This window comes from Gobio gobio (genome assembly GCF_949357685.1).
Source record: "Gobio gobio genome assembly, chromosome: 15".
NCBI classification, from domain to species: domain Eukaryota; kingdom Metazoa; phylum Chordata; class Actinopteri; order Cypriniformes; family Gobionidae; genus Gobio; species Gobio gobio.
The window spans coordinates 39749332-39775226 of NC_137108.1; the positions used below are offsets into that span (position 1 = coordinate 39749332).

Below are 25895 nucleotides of genomic sequence, written 5' to 3' on the forward strand. Positions count from 1 at the left end.
CTCTACAATAATCTTACGATGCGACGACAATAGTTTTTGTGCGCAAAAAAAAATCAAAATAACACCTTTATCCAACTTGTTCTCGACTTCCGTGTATGCCTCCACGACGCATGCACGAGAATATGACGCAGATCCGGCGTTCGGACAGATGACCCAGAAGCGATTTGTTTACGAGCAGAGGAAGACGCGCGTGTCTAAGCTGTTGGATTCTACATTGATCGTGCTTTAGGTCTCGGCGTAGTGCTCAAAATGGGGCTTAAGTGTGTATTTCATGGATTCCCGAACCCCGGCGCTACGTCATATTCTCGCGCATGCGTCGTGGAGGCATACACGGAAGTCGAGAACAAGTTGGAAAAAGGTGTTCTTTCGATTTTTTTTTGCGCACAAAAACTATTGTCGTCGCATTGTAAGATTATTGTAGAGTCACTGTGGTGAGATAGACTTTGTAACGACGTTTTAAGTGCCTTTCATGGATCTTGGAAGTGTCAATGTACTGAATGCTAATGGAGGCCTGTCTGAAGCCTTTCTCAGCCATCAGCTTTCAACTAAAATATCTTCATTTGTGTTCTGAATATGAACGGAGGTCTTACGGGTGTCCAACGACATGAGGGTGAGTAATTAATGACAGAATTTTCATTTTTGGGTGAACTAACCCTTGAAGTTACAGTAAAACACGACTTAGTGGCGCTCAAGCAGAAAACGGTCTTGCCAAGCACACATTGATACGACGAAGAGGAAGTAAGAAGACAAAGAAGAATATGAGCTGCTAATGCTGCTTTGCCAGTTAGCAAAAGTGTGTGAATGGTTTTGTCAAGCATGTAAATACCGTCTCTCTTCTTATTCTTGTGTGTGACAAGCGAGTGTAAGAAGCATAAAGTGGCGCAACACCACCTTGTGTACCGAGAGCGCCATCTATTGAATTTGCACGTTCACTCGGCGTGAAAATACATCAGACTCCCCAGACCAATGTTCAATCTTAAATTGAGCTTGGTCTGGTGATAGCTCTCATTTGTGCCAATTTTTATTTCTCCTCAGGAATTGTAGGTGAAACACGTGAGACAATGGTAACTTATATAAATGGTAACTTATATAAAACTTATACTGAAGAATTGTTGTAATACAATTCTGTGTCAAAAGCCAAAGGTTTTTTGTTTTGAACAGAGATGATACAGCAGCTCTATAACGTTACCTTGGAAATGTGTTTCATACCCTTGGAATGTTATGGAAATAGCTTGAATTAGGACACCATACTGATTTTTTTTCTTGTCCAAATTGCTACTAAATTGATGTGTCAGACCAAGTCCAAATGAAATTATTAGTCTTATTAGACTTGTCACATAGTTTGAACCCGTGTTGATCTGGACCAAATTATAAATGTCCAACATTTGCAAAGTCTAATTTCATTTTTGTAAAACTTTCCTCTTTCTAGCAAACACGACTACATGAGAACATAGACAATTATATTATATGGTGAACTTGTTCTAAACATAACCATGATTTTGAATGAAGCAGTCAGTCAAGTTGCTTGCCAGAATAAAAATGCAAGAATGCATTTCCACATAAATTGTATAACAAACAAACATGATAAATGTAACCATTTAAAAAAAAAAATCATAGCTTTTGTATCAAGGGCAGTACTACAACTTTGTGACGTCATGGGGTTGGTTGGCTCCGTTGGATTAATAAATATTATTATAGTTTTGGTTCTGGTATTTGATTCTTCTGCTTGCTGCAATCCATTACTAGTTTACATATACTCATAATTCCAGGGTTGGGAACCACTCTAACCACTCTCAAAACCGCTCTGTTGTATTGAGATACAGCAACAATACTCAGATAGACTGTAGTGTTTAAACAATGCTCAATTGGTACTAAGGGACCCAAAGTGTGCAAAGAAAATATCCCCCACACCATTACACCACCATCAGCAGCCTGGACCGTTGATACAAGGCAGGATGGATTCATGCTTTCATGTTATTCATGCCGAATTCTTACCCTATCTGTACGTTACAGCAGAAATCGAGACACATCAGACCAGGAAACGTTTCCCATCTTTTATTGTCAAATTTTGGTGAGCCCATGCGAATTGTAGCCTCAGTTTCCTGTTCTTAGCTGACAGGAGTGGCACCGGTTTGTCATCTGCTTTAAGGTTGGACGTGTTGTACATGCAGAGATGCTCTTGTAATGAGTGGTTATTTGCATTACTGTTGCCTTTCTTTCAGCTCTAACCAGTCTGGCCATTCTCCTCTGACCTCTGTCTTTAAAGGGGTCATGAACTGAGAAATCAAAATTCCATCGATCTTTTGCATGTAAGAGGTCACTGTACTATAAAAAACATCCTGTAAGTTTCAGAACTCAAAACGTTGTTGTTAGTCTAAAAACAGCTTATATTGAAGCTAATCTTCTATAACGACAGGATGTGGAATGGGCCACTTTATTAGGTAATAGTGTATCTAAATACCGCCTCCACAGAAGATGATCAACGGCTGCTTCTACATCACTGCCTGTTTAGCCCCGCCCACTGAATCGCACATATCAGTGTACTAGGTTCACTGTGGATTATTTGGTAAATTTGCAAATAGATTTTTACCATATGGACTCGACAGTAAGTAATACGACAACATGTTAATTCTAATGCCTGATCTGTGACCAGTGATTTCTTATATGTAACGATTCATGTACAGTCAGATGTTCTTTGTCTATGTGTCAGTAAATCAAAACCAGTGACTAAACGGCCAACTTCACGCTGTTATTCAAACTGCTTAAATTATATATAGAAAGCGATCGAAGAACGCTCCCTTTGCAATCGCTGGAGCTGTCAATCAAACAGCGCGAGCTCTGGACTCTCGCCAAAACATTGTTATTTACATTGTGTTTGCACTGTTAGTTATGATGAAAGCATTCGTTAGTGTGCAGAAATCGAGTTTAAACGACGAGATCACTGCATTCATGTGCTCTTTGATTGGCTACAATGCTCATCACTGCAACCTTATGTGCCACAATCTAAATATAATGCTATAGATCTAAATACAATACTATAATCAACACTTTTCACGATTAGTTAACCTTGAGAGCTGTAATAGTAAAAACGTGCTAAAAGTTTTCGAGAGAATTCCACATGTAATACTTAGCTTCATATGAAGGATGTTAGCCAATCACAGCAGTGGGCGTTTACACTTAAGTCTTACAGCAGACAAACAGAGCATTCAGAGCAGAGGGCTAAAATCAGGATAGGAAAAATGCCTTTTATTTTTCAATTATGACATTTTTTGATGTAAAAACCATACTAACATTATAATTGCACCCCATGAAACATTATAAAGCAATAAAACAATACAGTTCATGACCCCTTAAACAAGGCATTTTCGCCCAAAGAGCTGCTGCCCACTGGATATTTTCTCTCATTCTTTGTAAACCCTATGGTTGTGGCTGCGGTTGAAGGCCGTTGCGCGTTCGTGTTTCTGCTGGGCAAAATGAATTTAATTATAATGTTCTTTATCTGACTCCATTTATCAAAGTTATCGAATTCAGGATAGAATGCCAATTGGTTGTTTGGTCATTTTATATTTGATAGTTAATCATTTAAACATTTAATCATTCCGTTTTAACCCTTTGTTGCAATTATACCGTTCCGTACTGGAGATAGTTAATAATTACAGAGTAATTAAAAAAGGATCAAAATGTAACAATTTATTAACAATCGGGTAAATGTAAAATGTCAATTACATAATAGACAGAAATCTCTTTTAAATGGAAACACAAATTCTAGTTATGGTTACACTTAAAATAGTTTCAAATGGATGTAAACTTAAACCCTTAATTGTACTCAGTAGGCCTATGCATAGAATGTTACCTGTGAGAGAGAGAGAGAGAGAGAGAGAGAGAGAGAGAGAGAGAGAGAGAACAGAGCCAAAGAGCAGCTCTCTATAGAGAAAGCAGAGAATAAAGAGACAGAGCTATCATTGCGATCTTCTTTTATCCTTTTCCCTGATGTCACCAAACTCAAATATGACCCATTCAAAACTGACCAATCAGACCAAAACGTGAGACGTTTTAAAGTAACCAATCAGACGAAGCTTCTCCCACTGTACTAAAGGTGTGACAAACATTTGGCCTCCAAGCCTGCCTTTGTCCTTAGAAATTCCAAATGGCCCTTCTGATGAGGTTAAGGGGGGATCTTGGGTAAGACGATGGTTGCCAACAGTAAAGCAGATGCCTTTGTTTTATTTCAAATATCTTTGGTTATTTTCAACCTTACAGCGCCATCAACCATGTCACGTTCAACGTCACTTAAATAATATTCTTAAGCAGATCGTCTTGACCGATGTCTATTTTCTGCCATATCGTCTTGTTGCTGCCATGTGATTGGCTGATTAGATATTTGCAAGCAGTTGAACAGGTGTACAGTACCTAATAAAGTGTCTGGTGGTACTATATAAATAGTAGTACTATTTTATTTAAATTGTAAATACACATTATGATAGTGTTTGTTGTACTGAATTAGATTTTTTACAGAAATGATTGGGACTGGATAATTTTTATTACTGTATTACAATAATGAGAATATTTATCCCATAACAATAATAAGAATTTGAGGGGAAAATGTTCTTACTTTATGAAAATAATGTCACAATGCAAAAAGCTTTATTATATCTTAAATATATATAAAAAAAGCAAATCTGCAGATGTTGAATTGATAGTTCATGACCAAAAGTACATTTTATGTTTGTAAATTGGTCCTCTTTATGTCAAACACAGCTATATGAGAACACTACATCTTGATTTATGCAAGTAAACTTATTAATCTACCAGTTCTAAACATAATCATGATTTTAATAGGAAAAAAAATACAATGGTACATGAAGTTTAAAAACTGTGTGCCACAATGGCAGCTTTTGGGCAGAACAGAATGAAGTGCAGAAGAAAATGAAACGCAACAGCATTTTTTTGACCAGCTGTTGATTCCACATTGTTTCCAAGCTGTTGAAGAATAAAATATGACAGATTCCATAAAAAACATTTCTAATGTTAATGCTGCTTTGATTGTTTTCTCTGTGCTCTGGATTACTGCATGTCATGTGGAGTTGCAGCTCCTCATTTCTATATAGATTAAGGGAGATCCCTCCTGTGCTGAACTTGTGCATTGAGCTCCTTTCTTCAAGAGACAAGGGATAAAGAATAGGCCCTACAATTGATCTTGTGTCTTTCTCGTTCTCAATGTGACGAGGCTTACTCTGGATTGTGTTTCCCGTACAATGTTGTAACACTCTGCTTAACTACCATAGTACGATGTATCGTTGAAGAAATCTACTAGTCCTGGAACAGTATTGTCACAAATTTGTCGCTCAACCATGCTGGTTAATGATTTCACACGGGTGTTGCAGTTATTAAATTATTCAGTTTGAGATTGAATTCATGCTAGATTTTTTAATGCTATAAATTGTGGACATGGCATCTGAGGACTAATTCTCAGTTCTCAATTTTTTTTTTTGCTTTATTTCCAGATTTAATCTTACGTAGCCTATAGCACATACGCACATGCACACTTTTTAAAAACAGCGCTTTAAATCTCTTGACAAACTAAAAGAAATAAATTGTATATATTCTAAATAAAAGATATAGGGCCAGATTTACTAACAGCTTGCACCAGTGCAAACCCTACTACTGTCAGCATTTTCTAAAGACATGCAGTGAAAAATTAGCACTTGAAAGGTGTGGAGAGGGTTATTTTTGCGGCTGACTTTATTACATATGTATTTGTAGGAGTTTCCCTTTCAGATGGAAAATAATGGGAGGAGAGTATTTGCAAGGTCTAGTCTGTTTACTGGTATTTGCACCATTATTTACTACCCAAAAAAGCATGTCTTAAACATAGATTAAATAGATCACGTGCAGAACTTTCCACTCCCATCTGCACTTTTTTTGGAATCGTGCTCTCACACTAATTAGCTCTGTTTAGTAAATCTGGCCTATATATTGCACTGAATGTCAGCCTGCTTATTTTGCCCAAGATAAGGATTTATTAAGTCTACATGTCATAAAAACAAGAAACAATGCTTATAACCACAGCTTGAGGACTGTCGTTCCAACCACACAACTGAATGTTTGTTGGAACTATGCTAATAATGACGCATCTTGCGACCATAGTTAGCTAACAATGCTTTTGGGAAATGCACATCTGATCTACAACAGTCGAATAAAGCAAGAAGAAAAAGCTTATGAATTGAACGAGAGCGTATCTCTGATTCCGGCTTCTAGTTCTCCTCGTTCTTTTCTCTTTCATATTGTGCATGTTTGCCATTGTGTTCCACGTAGGTTGAGTTGCATCTCGACAGACACTCGAGATGAGACTAGTTGATCTTTGATCTTCTGTCTGTAGTGCAAGTGCCTAACAACTTTCTGTTACATAAGATTCCTGTGTAAAATGGTAAACAAACCTTGTATTTCCTGAGTTTGCACCCATAGAGCTGATATAGGAAAAGGAATGAATTGTTGGATGAATCAAGAAATATCCATTTCTTTCATTTTATTTTATTAATATAACTTTATTATTATTCATATTTTATTATTCTAATATTTTTTTTATTTAAATAGTAAATACAAATTATGGTAATGCTTTTATTGAATTATATATATTTTAAAGGGGACCTATTATGCAAAATTCACTTTTACATGGTTTCTGAACATAAATGTGTGTCGCCAATGTGTGTACACACCCCCCTATAATGGTAAAAATCCACCCACTCCTCTTTTTTTTAATCCCCATAAATCATAAGCGGTGTCTCAGAACAAGCAGATTCTATCAGTGTGACGTCACATGCTTAGGCCCCGCCCACGACTGCTGACTGACTCTATTATAGACCTCGCCCTGAATGAGCTATACACAGTGCACCATTTAACAGTAGCATTCAAGTAAGAAATGTATTCTTATTAAACATACTCAAGTTATTCAATCAAGAGCAGTGATGTATTTTCTGTTTTTCTTTTGTTGTTCGATTCATATTGACAGCATAAATACTCCGATCAGGCATAACATTATGACCAGTGAAGTGCGTAACACTGATCATCTCTTCATCACAGCACCTGTTAGTCGGTGGGATACATTAGGCAGCAAGTGAACATTTTGTCCTCGATGTTGATGTGTTAGAAGCAGAAAAAATGGGCAAGCATAAGGATTTGAGCGAGTTTGACAAAGGCCAAATTGTGATGGCTAGACGACGGTCGAGCATCTCCAAAACTGTAGCTCTTGTGGGGTGTTCTCGGTCTGCAGTGGTCAATATCTATCAAAAGTGGTCCAAGGAAGGAACAGTGGAGAACTGGCGACAGGGTCATGGGCGGCCAAGGCTCATTGACGCACATGGGGAGCGTAGGCTGGCACATGTGGTGAACAAACAAGTCCAATCTATGAAGGCCCCACCTCGCAACTTACTGGACTTAAGGGGTCTGCTGCTAATATCTTGGTGGCAGATACTTCAGCACACCTTCAGGGATCTAGTGGAGTCCGTGCCTCGACGGGTCAGGGCTGTTTTGGCAGCAAAAGGGGGACCAACACAATAATGTTATGCCTGATCAGTGTAGTAGGTACTGTATATTTGGCTGTTAATTTAATACACAGATTTAATATACACATGCGATTTCTTTCCCTGCTGTTTACATTCACAGACATAACCGACTGTGTTTACATGAACTTTGTGGGGTTTTTTTACATAACCTTGTGTGTATTTGACAGTTTAAGCACAAGACGCGAAAGAACTTATTTTAAAATTCACGGGATGCTCCGTCTGACATCCAGCTTTGGGTATGTGCGCTCAGAAAACCATTATCAGAAGTTTAGACTTAGCCTATGGCCTTAAAACGCATGAAGATAATAAACTTTCATAATGATGAATAACTGCAATGTCACGTGAGTTTATGGTAGAGTATCCGAGGCACAAGCTTTACAGGCTCCGCCCTCTTCTGGAAAATGGGATTGGAAGCAGCAGCTCATTTGCATTTAAAGATACATGCACGAATACAGCATGTTTTTTAATCCACTCAAACCTGGGCATTCACAAAATGATATAGTATAATAAATGATCTGTGGGGTATTTTGACCTGAAACTTCAAAGACACACTCTGGGGACACCTAATACTTATATTACATCCTGTAAAAAAGGGCATAATAGATAATAATACATAATAATACAGGTCATTGTATTTAGACTGGATAATTTTCATCACTGTATGGATAATGAGTGAGATTTTTCCCATAATAATAACAACAAGAATTTGAGGGGGAAATGATTGTCATGAAAATAATGTCACAATGTAAAAACCTTAATTATTCCATCGACTGCCAGATTTTTAAAAAGCAAATATGCAAGGGTTATATTGACAGTCTGTGACTGTCTTCAAGATGCGCTATAAAAGCATAATGGGTACAAAAATGGAGCTGGCTATGTGTGTTTACTAATGGTCTGGCATACCACTATCTAATTATTTGTGGAAATGATGCCTTTGATATAGTCACAAGAAATCTATTCTGTTATAAATTAATAGCAAATTTCCTCTACATGACTCACTGCAGATCTCATTTCCTCCTACTCCATTGGATAAATGTCATGTCTCCATGTTAAGAGACTGAAGCCTAGACACACAGAGAGAAGAATGATTCTTTGCATGTGCTGGATCTGACTTTCTGTTAGAAACAGCTCTGGGTGGGGAATCATTAGGGCATTGGGAAGAAGCCTCTATTACGTTCCAACCCTTTGCCCTTTCAGGAACATGCACCGGCACTTACATAAAGAAAGTGATTTGATTGCCCCTGAGCACTTTGCACCTGAACGGTTGAATGGTAACTGCGAGCTGATAAAGGATGGAGCTCTGCTCTCTCTTTCTCTCCAGTGATGTGGCTCAGATCTGTCCAGGCCAGTCATCTCATCTCCTTCAGCAGGGTAGTCTTCACCCCACCAGCTCCTCTCATCTCAAGGTATCAAAGAGATGGTTGAGACCAGAAGCGTCATGCCCATTCAAACTGAGAGATTTTTTGCATGAGGTAGATTTAGACTGCATCTTTCGAAAAAGGATGAATACGGCTCTCAGAATTTTTTTGTTGCATTGGTCAATATAATAGTTGTCTTATACTGACACCAGTGTTCCCAGGATCATAGACAACCTGGAAATATCAGGGAAAGTGGGTTTTGCCACTTATTTTATTTATTTGTTTATTTTATATATTTATGCAAAATTGCCACTGATCTTGACTGAACTTCCATTGTATGTTACATTTTGCTTGGTTAAAATATTAAGGCAAATCAATTATATACAGTACTGTTCAAAGGTTTGGGCTCTGTAAGATTTCTTTATGGTTTTGAAAGACGTCTCTTATGCTCACCAAGGCTGCATTTATTTAAGGGTGCTGTAGGTGATTCACTGCAGAAACATTTGTTGTTATGCTGGTTGAAAGCCTCCTCAAATCCTGATAGCAATCACTTTGTTAAGCGGTCTAAATGTATTGTTATAAATATATATCGTCTGAGGAAGGCGTAGGACCATAAAATGTTCATTCAATTCTTGCGTTCGGTCCGAACGATCCTATAGCATGTGTTCCCTGCTGGTCAATGTGTTTGCATCAGCGCATTCGCGTACACTCTGCAGACAGAGCGAGAATGGCAGACAAGCAGCAACAACAACCTGACCTTCCTTCAGAACTGACAAGTGGCCTTCTAACAAGTTTTAATAAACAACGTTATACAGTTACCTGCTCATCTCCAGCTTCCTCCAGTGTGAGTATTAAAGCTCATTCTACCTTACTCCGACCGCGGCCGCCCAGTCCTCTACAGCCCCTAAGTGTGACCCTTCGGGGGAGCTGCCCCCTAACACAACCCGCCGGCCTGTGTCCGCCTGTACGCTCAAGTCGGACAAGGTGCTTGTCTTCATAGAGACATCACCGGAGCGAAGCAGACTCTCATCGTGGAACCACTGATATGCAAGTAATATTATTACACACTGACAAGTTTTGCTAGATAAACAAACCGAAAACTTGCTGCATCTAATTCCGTAATTTAAAAACAAAAAAAAGTTGGTATATTGTACTGTTACTAACTGTACTATAAAGATTTCTCACTGGTGAATGGCACATGATGTATTGCAGTAGTACGTTTTCTGTGGTCTTCTGGGCTGTGCGCATTCATGCTTTCAGGAGTCGCGGCTTTGGACGGCGATTTCCAGGGAGGGTAGGATTGTACGCTTTCAGTGCTATCAGGCTAAAGTTAGCATTTACCCAAATCTCCTACAGCCCCTTTAATCAAAGTAAAAATTCAATATTTTTTAAAATTGTATTTATTACTGGGATGGCAATAGTACTGCCATTTACTCCAGTCTTCAGTGTTACATGATCCTTCAGCTTAAGAAAGATTACTTTATCTTTCTCAATGTTGAAAGCAATTGTTCTGCTTAGTATTGTTTTTGGAAACTGATCATAACTTTTCAGGATTCTGTGATGAATAGAAAGTTCAAAAGAACTGCATTATTTGGAATATAATTTTTTTGTAACTTTATAAATGTCTTTACTGTCACTTATGATCAATTTAATGCTTCTTTGCTGAATAAAAGTATGTATTTCTTTCAAAAAGAAAAACACGTCTTGCTAACTCCAAACTTTAATAACCAATACCTCTTTTTGTGTCCCACGCTTTTATAGAAATTGCTCTCTGACACCCCTGATTTAGATGCATTTGATCAAACTCAAGTTTCATGTGAGATCCAGAAGATGTTGATAAATGAAAACCCTATCTTCTGTATCTAGTGAAATGGAGGTACTCCTGGCCTGCAGGGAGATTTTCATTACTTCTGTTCATGCTACAATGCTTATTCCAAAATTCATTGCTCAATTAAACCTTTGTGCTTATGAAAAACATTGAAAGCTTTTTGAAAGCATTCGAGGTGGCTTTTTGAGTGATGATAGTCATAACTGTAGATAAATATATTATGAGGGTGACAAATTAGCCCAATCCCAATTACACTCATAATGCGACTTATCCTTCGCTTCAACGTGTGGCGAGGCCCACTTACGTTGAGCAAACACTTCCCTCGGGCAGTGAACAGGAGGGCTTATCAAAAGACATTTCAAATGAACTGGTAAGCCTGCATATCCTTATGCCAGTCACTGCATTACCAATAGAAGACTTTCCTAAGATTTTTCCTAACTCACTCTCATTGACAATGACAAATGTCTGTTGTTATTGAAATGAGGGCTGCTGAGTTCAGCGTTGTGTTCAAACTGAGCTCCGCTTTAATCTTATCATTAGTGGGATTGATTATTCTCTTGGCGGCACTTGGTGAAAACATAGATCCTTAAATATTCTGAAGTTTTTTATGCTCATTCTAATTCTATTATTTTGCATATAAGAAATAGTTTACTCCATCCCGCCCCCCCCCAAAAAGCTCTTTTGTTGTTTCAAACTTTCCCTCCTTCACAGCTTTGGATCTCATTTGCATTGGTGAGCATTTCAACACTTGTTGTTTGAATTGATTTGAATTGCAGTAAGTTTACATTTTATGTATGTATAGACCATACTACACAATAAAAGTCAATGGTTCCCAAATGTTGTTTCAGAACCAATTGTCTAACAAATTATGGACTAAAACAGTTATCATCTTTTGTGTTTCACAGAAAAAAGGAAAGTCACAGGTCTGGGATTTGTTTATTTGACCAGTGAACCATTTACTTGAACAGTCTGAACTAACTGATCCACTAAAGAGACCGGGAGAGTGCATTTTATAAGTGTGTATTTGATTTTCATCTAAGTTCTTTTGGCAGTAAAGCTGCAGACACAATACAGCTCTTTTATGCTCCATGGAAGAAAAAAAATCATACATGTTTTAAATGACATTGAGAAGGCTTTAATGACGATAGAATATTCATTGTAGGGGCAAATATCTTTTTAATTGACAGGTAAAATCATTTTTATCATCTTTGATCATTAGCAGTGGGGTCTCTTTCTTTTGCTCTCTCTCACGGCCCCTGCAGTCTCAGGAGACGCTGGGCATCGTGACTGGCGCTGCCAGTGTGTGTGTGTGAGCAGGGAAATGTGGGTTTTGTCTGAAGTGTAAATAGGTGGCCAAAGGCTCACTTTCTTAAAGACGAATTCACAATCCACTGATGCAAACAAAGAAAGATCAGAGAAAATGTACACAGAGTAAAATAGACAAAAAAGCACAGTATTACTCTTTGAAGTACCTTTTGGGAACAAAGACTATTTATTTAATTTCTTTTTTTGTCTGCACTATGTAGCCGTGACTAGAGTCCCAGTGCTTCATGCAAAAGAGAATGGATTTTCATTTATAACATTTTTGCCTTTTTATTTTCTCTTTGTTCCTCAGGACAAAGATTTGGACTGTAAGTTGGATGAGCTAAAACGCACAGGCAGGACGTTATCAGAGCCTCAGGTCTGTGAATGGCTCTGTCAGCTTCTGTTAGGTGTACATTACATACATCAGAGGTGAGCCGAGAACACAGCTCCTCTTTTTGCCTGTGAATAATTCATAACTGACCTATTTTCTATTTTTACATTCAATATTATTTGTTTTATTCAAGAATGTGCACTTTGCAAGACAAATACTGTATGGCCACAACTGAACAACACATCTCTAAATCCTTAATTCTTGCTGCTTCGGCGTCTATTGATTCTTGTTTATCTTGCTTAAACAGGAGAATACTTCACCGAGATCTAAAGGCCAAAAATATATTTCTAAGGAAGAACATTGTTAAGATAGGTAAGCTCTGCTTCGCAGCCCAAAGGATGCTTGATGTGTGTTTGATGTTCTTGCAAGGCTTTCAGATGTGACTTTTAATGACACCAAAAGCCCAAACACCTCCCATTTGGTACAACAGGCCCTTCTTTTATGACAGTTAAGACACTCATTTACAAAGAAACAGGATCATTACCTAGTAAAAAAAAGTATGCCGGTCAGCTATGGCAGATTGAAAGAAGCTGTTCTTCTCGGAGGCAGATAAGCATCACTTTAATATTTTTTTGATAGACATCAGAATATCCAGTCATACATTTTGTCATCACTGCATAAAGTCGTCGCTTTTAACTCATTTTAGTGCAAAATAATAGATTTGTGTGTTCGCAAAAGGATGAGGTTCTTTCGTACAGCAGACTCACTTGCTTTACGTCAATTTGCGCCTTAGCCTGCCAAAATAACAGGGTTTACTTCAAACTAATTATCAGGTCACACTGTAAAAAATTTAATGTTGAGAGAACTCATAATATCATGTCAGCATTATGCAAGATATTTTCAAGTTCTGGCCAAAATGCTTATTTTTTTGCACAATGAAAAACTGTCACGCATTGATATTCCGGAGTTCTTCCAGCAAGTGCACAATAACTGTCTTCAGTACCTCAGCCAACTTGTATTCGTATGTTCACTAAATGTTAAACGTCTCATTTACAGTATCCAATTAATTCATGCTAAAGCAACCACAAATCTCTTTTTCAGCAGATGTTCAGTAAACAAACCAAGGAAGCTTTCATTTGTCTAGTACATTTTAAATGACTGCTTGGCTCTGGAGATGACATTTTGCAAGGCTTTTTGTCTCTAAAGAGCACATCTTGCAAACTAATGATGTTTCATTACATTTCTACACTTACAGTAACACATAAACCTCAATATAGCTGTATAATCATCAAGCACTTCATTAAAGAATAAGATGAATGATGCACATCCACACAACAAACTTTGATGACAAAACAACTACAGAATAAAAGAAAAAGAAAAAAATAGCTATAAAAAGTTAAACAATAATAATCCTATAACAATACAAGTATCATTTATGCTGTAAAGCATGCTGGTAACTCCTAAAGCTTTTACAAATCGGCAGAATGGCTCATAATGTTTGTCCTGCTGAATCTCTTTTGAGCTCTTTTTGGGGACAGTTTTTGGAGGAATATTTTTGGCCAAACATGTATTTGTATGTACTGTAGATTCATTCATATGTGATTAATATTTCTTTCTATTTGTGATTCAAAATTAATATTCAAGCAAGAATCTCAATGAGCACGATAACTCACAAAAAGTTTCAACATACAAAAGCTTATTTTGTGGCCATTTTAGTGTAAATATTACTTATTTTGTTGCACAGTAAATAAAAAATATCCCTAATTCAACTTAACTTGTGTTCAGTTTCTGCCTTAAATCTTTAAGGATAATCAAATTGGCTGTACAAGTCATAAAAAAAATATTTCTGTTGTTGTTTTTTTATTTATTTTTATTTGCCTAGTTGAATATTGTATAAATTAATGACGCTGAAATTGGTTAAATTTTTTTGATAAATTAAAGTAATGAAAAAACATTTGTTGCCATGACTTAATGAGCATATACATTTTTTTTTACAGTGTATTGTGGGATATTGCTTGGAACTAAGCTCAAAAGCACAAACTCCAAAAGTTATTATTTTTTTTAAGTTTTGGTTTTACTCTGCAAAACTCTTTTTTTAAAAAGATGTTTATGCTGATGGAACTTTTTTAAACCCTCTTTATAGGTGACTTTGGTGTATCCTGTCTACTGATGGGGTCATGTGACCTGGCGACTACCTTCACAGGTACCCCGTACTACATGAGCCCTGAAGCCTTCAGCCACAGAGGATACGACTCCAAATCAGACATCTGGTAGGAATAACTAAACCATTGAGTCATTTCATTTTTATTCCAACTAAATGTATGCTTCTCATGATATTAAAGGGGCTATATGCGTTTTTCTGAAATTTAAACTCGCGACTGACACCTGTGGCCAAAAAACAGAACTGCTCTCATTTTCTGCTCGCTCTCGCAGCGGTGGTGACGTCACATCCGCAGACAGCGCGGGAAAAGACGACCCGCCAGAAAATAGGAAAAATAGGATACAGGCTTATAGGTGCACCCACTGTGAGCGGACAAGGTGTCAGTATGCTCATCAGGAGATGTTTGAGTCATAAATGGTAAAATAAAAAGGCTATTGTTACGTTTATTTTGGGGAAAAAGTTGCATATAGCCCCTTTAAAAACCTCAAAAAAAAAAAAAAAAATCTCATAATATACTGTACATTGCAGCATCACCTCTTTTCTTACATTGTCTAAAACTGTTTGATCAAGGATCTTTTCTGAGAGCCTACTCTGCTCTGATTGGTCAGATAGCCCACTCTGTTGCGGTCTATGCTTACAGCGCATAATGCCCATTAGCCATTACCATATCTGAATTTCAGTTCAGAAGGCTTCCTCAGCGCTTGTACACACTATGAACTGGTGTAATGATGGTCTCGGTTTTACCGTATCAATTCGAGCCACGCCTTCGAAGTCTGCGACCGAGCATTGTTAAATGAGACAGCCTACGGAGGCTCGTTTTTTCGCCTAGCAACTGTGACAGCTGCAATTGACGAGTGGCAGTAATGTTTGTACTGGATTTTATTGAAAGTTATATTCAACCGTCTGAAAACATACCGGGTTCTCAACTTAAAAATGAACTGTAAATCTGTTCATAATCTCCGGTATTGTTTGTGCATAGCATACTGTTTTGTGTCTTTGTTGATTACCTGAGTCCGAATCCAGAGCCCAGCCAGCCATCAACCCCTAGCACAGACATTAAGCCAGAACTCACACCGGTCGCAATGAGCTTAATATAAACAAAGACAGAACCAGCAGTCGCCATGGAGCCTGAGCCCCAATGTGAGTCTGACCAGGGGTGTGAGTCGTCCACAACATGTCGTTGTTGGATTACTGGTGGAGTTCGAGGGCATGGAGGGTATCCCACCATCCCACAACTGAGGTTGACCTGTTACTTACCTCTGCTGGTTATTGTGAGGAATTGGTTTTGGACATTCTGCTGAATCTCCCATCGCTGCTGATCCCGCCCAGCTCTAAGTCTTCTGTGTCTTCGTTGTTGCCACTGGTCCTGCCCAGTTTTAATGGTGTGTGCACACCAAAAGCGAAGCGAATATTCACATCATGTTACTCACTCTAGATTACTCGTGGGATTGGCCGTTTTTTTGCGTCACTTGCGTGAATAAAATCATAGTTCGATGAGGAGTGCCTTCACACAGATCAACAACAACAAAATTTCTTTCTATAATTTTTTCCGTCATCAACAATGTTGGAGATAACTACTATTGCTGCTCTCTATACATGTTGTGGAATTCCCAAATACGCCAGAAAGCCAAATGCCGAAAGAGTCTGGGTTTACTGCACCATCCAGAGGCGAACACAACAGAGGGGAAATTTCACCGTACTTCTCCAGGAACTGCACCTGAATGGCAGCCGTTTCCAGCGCTACTTGAGGATGATGGGTGCCCAGTTTGATAACCTGTCAATAAGCTCTTCGCTGATTGGCCTGCGCGACAACGCATCATGCGAATTTCCCGGTCGAGTTCAGAAGACGCGATTAACCTGTTGACCTGTCGGCTCCACCTTAGCTCCTCCCTCCCTCGGCTCCACCAGATACCCTCAGGCTTACTCGTCCCTCCAGCTCTGCCTTGGTCAGACGTCACCCTGCCTGCAACACAGACTTATGAGCCGTCTGCTGTGTTCCGTCTCTCCGCCCCTTTCGGCTTTTGGATTCCGCCTTCACTCTGGCTCCGCCTTGATCCTCAGTCTCACCAGCTTCGCCTCAGGCACTCTGGCTCCAACACAGACGCTCGTCACTACAGCTCCGCCTCAGCCTCCGGGACTATTGTGTCGCCTGGTCCCATCTGCTCTCTGTCTATGCCCTGGGCTCCACTTTCATCGGCAATATCTCCCGTGAGTCACCTCCCGGGTGTCGTCAGCCAAGTCTCCACCATGGCTCCTCCCTCTGTCGAGTTGAGCTCATCACCATGTGTATTTAAGTTCCTCATTTCCTTTTATTCATTGTCCGGTATTGTTTGTGCATAGCACGTTGTTGTGTGTCTGTGGATGACCTGAGTTCACTGTATTAAACACAATACCAGTTTGATCTTTTGTATCTTCATCATCATCATTAGACTTAAAGGGTTAGTTCACCCAAAAATTCTGTCATTAATTACTTACCCTCATGTCGCTCGACACCCGTAAGACCTCCGTTCATCTTCGGAACACAAATGAAGATATTATAGTTGAAATCTGATGGCTCAGAAAGGCCTCCATTGGCACAATGTACTTTACGCTCTCAAGACCCATAAAAGGTACTAAAGACGTCGTTACAAAGTCCATCTCACTACAGTGGTTCTACAATAACTTTATGAATCGACGAGAATAGTTTTTGTGCGCAAAAAAAAACTAAATAACGACTTATAAAGTGATGACCGATTTCAAAACACTGCATTATGAAGCTTCGAAGCGTTATGAATCAGTGAGTCGATTCAGCGGTTTGGATCTCCAAAATCGCCACTCGCTGATTCATAATCGAAGCTTCATGGAAATCGGTCATCACTATAGAAGTCGTTATTTAGGGGTTTTTTGCGCACAAAAACTATTCTCGTCGCTTCATACAGTTATTGTAGAACCAATGTAGTGAGATGGACTTTGTAACGACGTCTTTAGTACCTTTTTTATGGGTCTTGAGAGCGTAAAGTACATTGTGCATGGCATGGAGGCATGGAGGCCTTTCTGAGCCATCGGGTTTTCAACTAAAATATCTTAATTTGTGTTCCGAAGATGAACGGAGGTTTTATTCCCTCTCTAATCAAAACTCATAATCTTTCAAAACAATTCATCATTATACATTATGCAAAATGGCAAGTAATGAGGTATTGTGCTTGATTGCTGTCAAATTGCGAGTTCTGCCAATCCATGAAAGCTCATCAAATCATTGAGAAAAAAAAAAAAAAAAATTCATTTTAACTTTAAAAATGTGCAGAAAATTGCAATCAGGCATGGTTAAAGATGCTGCCGAAAAATGGCAAGCATAATTAACATGAATTGTGATATCTCTGGTTACTTACTGAGCTTTAACAATCTGCATCTTAGCTGTGTGTTCCTGTATGTGTGTGTTAGGGGTGGAATATCAATTCGTGGCGAGACATTTCCGAAGGCACCAAGCCTTGGATCTCCCTCAATATCCTCGATAGAAAGCTCTGTCCTGTCCTCCCCTCCACTTATGCTATGTGCTAAGATAGATATATGAACGTAGGGAACATGGGGAAACAAGATCCACTGGGAAACAGTTAGATAACCTCATATTAGTAAAGTAGAAAGACTTGGGGGGGGGGGGGGGGTGATCAGAAAACAATAAGATAGAATTAAGGAGAGAGAGAAGACAATCTCATTTGCCAAACGGCTTTAGGCACTAGCTGCTAATTTAAGGGCCATGCGTTTTCTCACACACTCACCTCGTGTGTATTTGCCACCGAGAGCTGAGGGTCTCTGTTCAGACTCGTAAAGTAGCCGTTTGGGAAATGGACTCTTCACTTTGTGCTCTCGAGCCTGCAAGAACACAAGCACGAGACACACTGGAGGAAGGGGGTCACTGTGCTGCTTAATAGAGATAAACAAGAGAATGAGCTAAAATAGAGATGTCCTTACACATTATTCTTCTTTTCTTTTTCTCTCTCTCGATTTGTTCGTGTCTATTCAACTAGGGCAAGACACAAACCTTTTACTATAATGATAATTGCAAATTGTACCAGAGTTCATGTGTGATTCATGTGTGGTTCTCACCTATGCAAACTTGCTCGAAAAAAAAAAAAAAGTGAATGAAAAAATTATTTTAAAATGAATCTGATCTTCACCAAAAGCGTGCATATATTAGGTAGGTTTCTTCAAGCGTTTTGGAGATGTTGTCGCAGTTCTTTTGGATTTAGTCTGTCTCAGTTTTTTTTCTGTTTCTTCATGTAATCCCAGATGGACTTGATGATGGGAGATCTCCGTGTGGATCATACCAGCTGTTGTCAGACTGGATCATTACAATTAATGGCAAAAATTATGTTTGGAAATATAATCTGATATTTCCTACTGACACACAGCACAAAAGATATAACTAACTGGCTTAAAACCATTTTTGTGTGTGTGAAAATACTAACATGCCTTAAGATTTTGCACAGTACTGTACGTATATACGCCGAACAGGCATAACATTATGATCACTGACAGGTGGAGTGAATAACACTGATTATTTCTTCATCACGGCACCTGTCCACCGAAAGCGCCAACAGTGGGCGAGTGAGCATCAGAACTGGACCATGGAGCAATGGAAGAAGGTGGCCTGGTCTGATGAATCACGGTTTCTTTCATCTCACGTGGATGGCCGGGTGCGTGTGCACGGCTTACCTGAGGAACACATGGCACCAGGATGCACTATGGGAAGAAGGCAAGCCGGTGGAGGCAGTGTGATGCTTTGGCCTATGTTCTACTGGGAAACCCTGGGTCCTGCCATTACTTTGTTACGTCATTACTGTTACTTTGACACGTACCACCTACTTAAGCATTTTTGCAAACCATGTACACCCTTTCCTGGAAACAGTATTCCCTGGTGGCTGCGGCCTCTTTTAAGCAGGATAATGCGCCCTGCTATAAACCAAAAATGATTCAGGAATGGTTTGAGGTGCACAACAACGAGTTTGAGGTGTTGACTTGGCCTCCAAATTCCCCAGATCTCAATCTAATCGAGCATCTGTGGGATGTGTTGAACAAACAAGTCTGATATACACACACGCACACATATATATATGTTGTGTTGGTCCCCCTTTTGCTGCCAAAACAGCCCTGACCAGGACTCCAATAGACCCCTGAAGGTATGTTGTGGTATCTGGCACCAAGATGTTAGTAACAGATCCTTTAAGTCCTGTAAGTTGCGCCTCCATGGATCGGACTTGTTTGTTCAGAACATCCCACAGATGCTCGTCGTGCCCTTGTCAAACTCATTCGAATTCTTACGTTTGCCCATTTTTCCTGCTTCTAACACATCAACTTTGAGGACAAAATGTTCACTTGCTGCCTAATATATCCACCCACTAACAGGGGCCGTGATGAAGAGATAATCAGTGTTATTCACTTCACCAGTCATAATGTTATGCCTGATCGGTGTATATATATATATTCTGCAGAACATAAAAGGTATTTTGAAGAATGTTGGTAACCAAACTATTTTGGTTCCCATTGACTTCCATTTTATCGAGAAAAAAAATCAGTGGGAGTAAAGCTGTTTAGTTACCAACATTCTTCTAAATATCTTCTTTCGTGTCGTATAGGTATGGATCATTTCTTCATTTTTTTGTGATGGACTGTCCTTATTTTTATTTTTTTTATTCTCTGGGTGCAGGTCTTTAGGCTGTATCCTCTATGAGATGTGCTGTTTGGTGCATGCTTTTGAGGGGCAGAATTTCTTGGCTGTGGTGCTGAAGATTGTGGAGGGACCTACTCCATCCCTGCCAGAAACATACTCACGGCAGCTCAACTCCCTAATGCAAAGGTACCAGAAACAGATGCTGCCCTGCTCCAGGCACGAATCGGGCCCGTGTCATCCCACACCGCCATGCTATATCTGTCAGTTGGCCCGCTGTGGATGAGTAGATAGACACAAATCAATGGCTTGTTTGATTCAGCTGTTTTTCAAAGCAGATTATGCAAAATCCAAGCAGGTTTAGAAGCATTCAACTAGAACTATCAGCATTTCATGAGGACTTAAACATAAATCTCTCTCTCTCTCTCTCTCTCTCTCTGTTCCAGTATGTTAGAAAAGGATTCTTCACGCAGGATCTCGGCAGCAGATGCTCTAAGGAGCAGGTTCATTGAGGAGAGCTTGCAGGTGAGGAGATGCCGTTGGTTAGATCAGCCAGACAGGAGGGCATCCGACCAGCTGTTCAGAGTATCTGTTTCAAAGGTTAATGGGAAGGGCCAGAATGCACCAGGAAGAATTTGATTGCTTGCTAAGCTCAATAGGTTTCTGAAAAAGTCTGTTATGCATACTCATCACATCATCGATTCGCCATCACATTTGACTCACCCTGTGCGCAACCTTTTCAAATTGTACTGTTGAAATATCAGTGATTGGCATTGTTGCCGTTTGGTGATTGTATCGATTGTGGCTTGTTCCCCGGCATATATGAATTTTTATGCATCTTTCGGGCAAATTATCATTCTGTACATGTATAAAAGCTTAGAACATTTCCACAAACGTTTCCTTAGCCCTATTTGGACAGGACTACTTTTCTCTGAGAAGCTTAGATAAATCAGAAATTCAAATCCAAATTCCTCAAAACAATCTTGGTAAAAAAAATTGCAGACCAAAGCTCAAAAATAAGGAAAGCTTACTCTGGTCGGTACCATAAGCTCTAGTATGACAGACATATTTGTATTTAATTTTTCTTCTTTATTTTAATTTATTTTATTTTATTTTGATTATATTTATAATTAGAACTTAATTTTATTCTATTTGGCCTGGGGCCTTCAAGCCAGTCACTTTTGGGCCAATGTTGCGTTATCATTAAAATTCGTACATCAATTTATTTTATACTTTCAAACTTAAAATGTATAATGTTATCTAGCTGGCTAACTTAAGTTGATTAAGTTGAATTTGCAATATTTAATTGATAATCTTGAAAACGTTAGTAAGACTGTGTTGAAAAATATATGCCAATCATTTTGTTTTGCATTGAATGCCATCTTTTTCCAACAACAAAAGTGTTTATTAATCTATAGTTATATTATAGCTGCATAATTTACAGTTTGTTGCATATTTTCAGTTTGTAAAAAAAGTGGTTACACTTTACAATAAGGTTCATTAGTTAACATTAGTTAACTACATTAGTTAACATGAACTAATAATGAAATGCACTTATAAAGCAATTATTTATCTTTGTTAATGTTCATTTCAACATTTAGTAATGCATTATTCAGATCTTGTTAACATTAGTTAATGCACTGTGAACTAACATGAACAAACCATGAACAGCTGTATTTTTATTAACTTACGTTAACAAAGATTAACTAATGCTGAACAGAGGTGTTGTTCATGGTTAGTTCATGTTAACTAATGCATTAACTAATGTTAACTAATACAACCTTATTGTAAAGTGTTACCAAAAATTATAATATTTATAGTTTTTAAAAATGTATATGTAATATTTCTAGCAGTTATTAAAATTATTTTATGATAGTGCCAGTGAAAATGTTGGCAGGGCAAGAAAAATTCGGAATTATTGGCCCGACTAATGCCGAGTTCAGACTGCACGATTTTCAAACTCGTCGGAACACTGCTCTTTTCACACTGCATGACTATCTGGGCGAGCATTCAGTCACTGCATGACTTTACAATAGGAAGAATCACCGACAACTCTCTCCGGTGCGCAAACTACGTTTCACAAGCAAACACACGTGAAATGTGACAAGTAAGCAACATGAGATCCAGCGTGTGTCAGACCGGAGTTCTCGCACGAGACTGGAATTGTTATTAAAAATGATAAACTGCAGAAAGTTTGTGATCAATATGTAAATATATCTATTAAAATACTGATATTCTGTTCTATAACTCTTCCCTGAACCTCCCGCTGCCGTGTGTCTTGCTTTCTCATTGACTGTATTTTCAGTCAGAACACATTTCACACTAGCCTGGCTCCGCCCTCCTACGTACGTCCACTCAATTTTCATTTTCCTTCAGTACTCCGTCTGGGATTGCGGGATATTCTCTGGTTTTCTCTGGTCAAATTTTAACCGGTCCAATCAGCGAACAGAGGGAGTGGGTGAGAACGATGACGTTGATGTTGTGCGCTAAACGTTAGCGATTGGTTATGGCAGATCCAATAGTTTTAAACTTCACCAGAGAACCCGCCTTCAAGGAAGTTAACGCTTGTCAATGGAGAGCGGCCAGACTCTCTGTACAAATGAAATGGACGGGAGCTTGGTTGGACCAGGCTAATTTCACACAGCAGGAGTTTGAATCGCCGACAAGTCCAGATATTTAGCATGACAAATATCTCACAGGCGTCGGCGACTCATCTGCGATTCTGTTTGATCGCGTCTTTGATAATTCACACTGCGTGATTGTCACTCGCGTACACGAGCACCGATTTGCCTATGATGTAGGCCAGGGCTGGGCTATTCAATTACAAATTCAGTTGGGCCAGATTTTCAAACCAAGAAGGTTGGCTGGGCCAGTCATTTTAGCGGCGAAGCAGCTCGTAATGTCAAATTTTAAAACCAACACAAATTTATTGAAAAACATAAGGTTTATTCATTGTTTCTATTTAACTTTGGTCAGTTTGCACAGCAAAAGGTGCATAAAAAAAACAATAAAAGAGCTAAATGAACAGAATCTGAGGTAGCCCCAATTTTTTCCGCTTACGAAAAAAAAACTGACCTAGGCTAACTACATATCTGACATATCTGATCACAAAGTGCATTAAACAAAATAGTGCACAGTAGTAGGCTATTAGACATAACATTAAGTTTCCTTTTGAAGCAAAATAAACATATTGCACACAGGGGCGTAGCACAAGATCCCGGGCCCTATTCATTGGCAGTCCTGATGGGCCCTCATGTTCCCAAAATAAAATAGGCAGAGGCTATTTGCTCTAAGTGAAAATAGTGATGGATGCTATTTACAAAGTGAAATAGCTTTAATAAGTACAAAATAGATTCTATTTACACCATATAAAAGTAGAAGTTCTTTGCAATATGTGAAAATAGTAATAATATGCAATTTATACTTTATCTTGACAGATACATACTATTTGCACCTCAGTATTGTTGTACATAAACAGGATGCAATAATAACAAGTGTAAATGATTATATTTATTAAAATGATTAAATGGATGCTGTCTTAATGGGACAATAAAAGCCCTCCCTACACCTGTAGGAGCCTTATTTTGCTTATTTTCACTGACAAATATTGCAAATTATGTGGTGCATTTCAGTCTTTAAGTATTTGTGTTTAGAATGTAAACTTTATTTATTTGTGTGTACTATTTAGATAATCATTCTCTAATTTTACATTGAAATATGTTGCATGCTAAAATTGTACACTGGCCCTTTAAGAATTGCATGCGGTGGCTCGTACTTTGTACTTTTATTATTATTAAACATTTCGTTAGACACTTCATTTCCAATTTTAGAACATTTTCTTATTTTTTTATTCAAAGTAAATGCCTTTCCGATGTGATGTGTGATGGGAAAAGGGATTAAGAGCAAACCACAAGGCGGATTCAAACCGTGTGTCGATCGCGTCAAAACCATGATCTCTAAGCCTTACGCTCTATCGATTGCGCCCCTGAAGATGTTGATGTAACCTCGATTTTTATTATATTGTTAGCCGAAGCTAATGCGGATAGCACTTGCCAACAAGGCACGCTATTTGCACTCCGAATTAAACAATATTCCTGACTTTTCAAGGGCCCTCTCTCCCCTTAATCAGTTCTGGTTTTACCCCCAGTCTGACGCCCCTGCTTGCACACATTTGACCTAGGAACATCTCAAAGTGCATACAGTAAAAAGCACAGTATTGCACAGTATTGGATGTGGTGGTAAAATAAACAAGTATTTGTCAGTCCAGGCAGGGTTAAACTTATAGTTTTCATTGCCAATTTACCAACCCAACCCAACCCAGTTTTGATAAAGGCATACTGAAAGTAATCTCTAGGCTACTACCGGAACGCTTGTTGCTAGGCTACGTGGTCTGTACTACTGTATGAATTTACGTAGGACCATTAATAAATAGTTTATAATAATTGATATATATTTATTAATAATTATATTAAATTATAATTTATAAATAATATATATGAATTTATTATGTCTATGGGAGGGACCACAGGTTGGGCCACTCGGAGGTTGCGCCCGGGCCGCATTTGGCCCGCGGGCCGCCAATTGAATAGCCCTGAGAGGGCATTTGTCAAAATCGGGCCTAAAATCGTGCAGTGTGAGCTCGGCACAAGCTAATAGACAAATCCTTGTACTGTACTGAGCCCTGTAGACGGTTTTAGCCTACTATTTCCCAAATACAGTAGGAATGTGATTATTATATAATTTTTTCAGTGCTTCTCCTAATTTATTTTTGCCTTTGTCAATTACCATAACTAAAGCTAAACTTCTTGTTGCGCTGCCTGGTGCGACTTCATCATAGATCTGGGCCTTTTTCCAACTTTCTGTGTAAAATAACAGTTGGCGGTTAAAGTACTGCTGGCATCCAATCCAATGTAAAAATATAATGAAATGAGGCGAGTCAGATCACAGACCACTCAGAACAGCTGCATCAGGTATGATCCTTAATTAATTCTTCCTCTATTTATATACATAGTACATAATTATATCATGTACAGCATATATGTTTTGTTGGATGTAAGCATCCAGATCACAAGACCTTCCATAACGCCCACATCCAGATGAAGATGTCTTCTGTTAATAACTGCAACACAAACATCATGTAGAAAGCAATTCTAATGGCTGCTTAACAACAGCTACTGTACATGCCATTAGTATTTTTCATCACATAAATCACACTTTGAAAATATAATTGCTCTCTAGGCATTTTTATAGCCTTCGTTTAATGCATCTTGGTTACAGTATTTGCAGTTATAGCACCCTTTCATCACTTGCATTGACCTGTTTACGCCAGGGCGCTTCGTAATACGTTTTTGCCTTGGGAAGGCAAAATTCCCTAACCCCCATCTGAAAGCTCCTGGTGGGATGTGTCTTCCACCAGCTATTACACCATCACCATCTCAGAAACATGTAATCAGAGAAGGAGAGGGCATCTAAACGACAACTCTGAACACAATACTCTCTGATGGCTTTTCCCTCTGTTGTTGTGAACAGTTTCCAAGGCTTTCTTCTGCCTGTGTAATTTGCGCCTTACAAATGTCTCGTATTTTTCTTCAAATGTGCTCAGGGCAGATTCCTCCCGGAGGATGATTATATCAGTCTTTCTCTTCCTTTCCTGTTATCTCTGATTCAAGAGTTCTGAGAACTGCAGGAGTAAAACACAGGCCTGTG

General features: G+C 38.8%; 1 protein-coding gene across 1 annotated transcript in view; it reads left to right on the top strand.

Moving 5' to 3' along the window:
* The window catches only part of nek11 (NIMA-related kinase 11), a 111060-nt gene that overhangs the window by 22961 nt on the left and 62204 nt on the right, over positions 1 to 25895 (top strand). The window contains exons 4-8 of the mRNA XM_079836114.1: positions 12364 to 12482; positions 12692 to 12756; positions 14528 to 14654; positions 20229 to 20378; positions 20636 to 20714. Coding sequence (XP_079692240.1) covers positions 12364 to 12482; positions 12692 to 12756; positions 14528 to 14654; positions 20229 to 20378; positions 20636 to 20714 — 540 coding nt within the window. The remainder of the gene's footprint in view (positions 1 to 12363; positions 12483 to 12691; positions 12757 to 14527; positions 14655 to 20228; positions 20379 to 20635; positions 20715 to 25895) is intronic.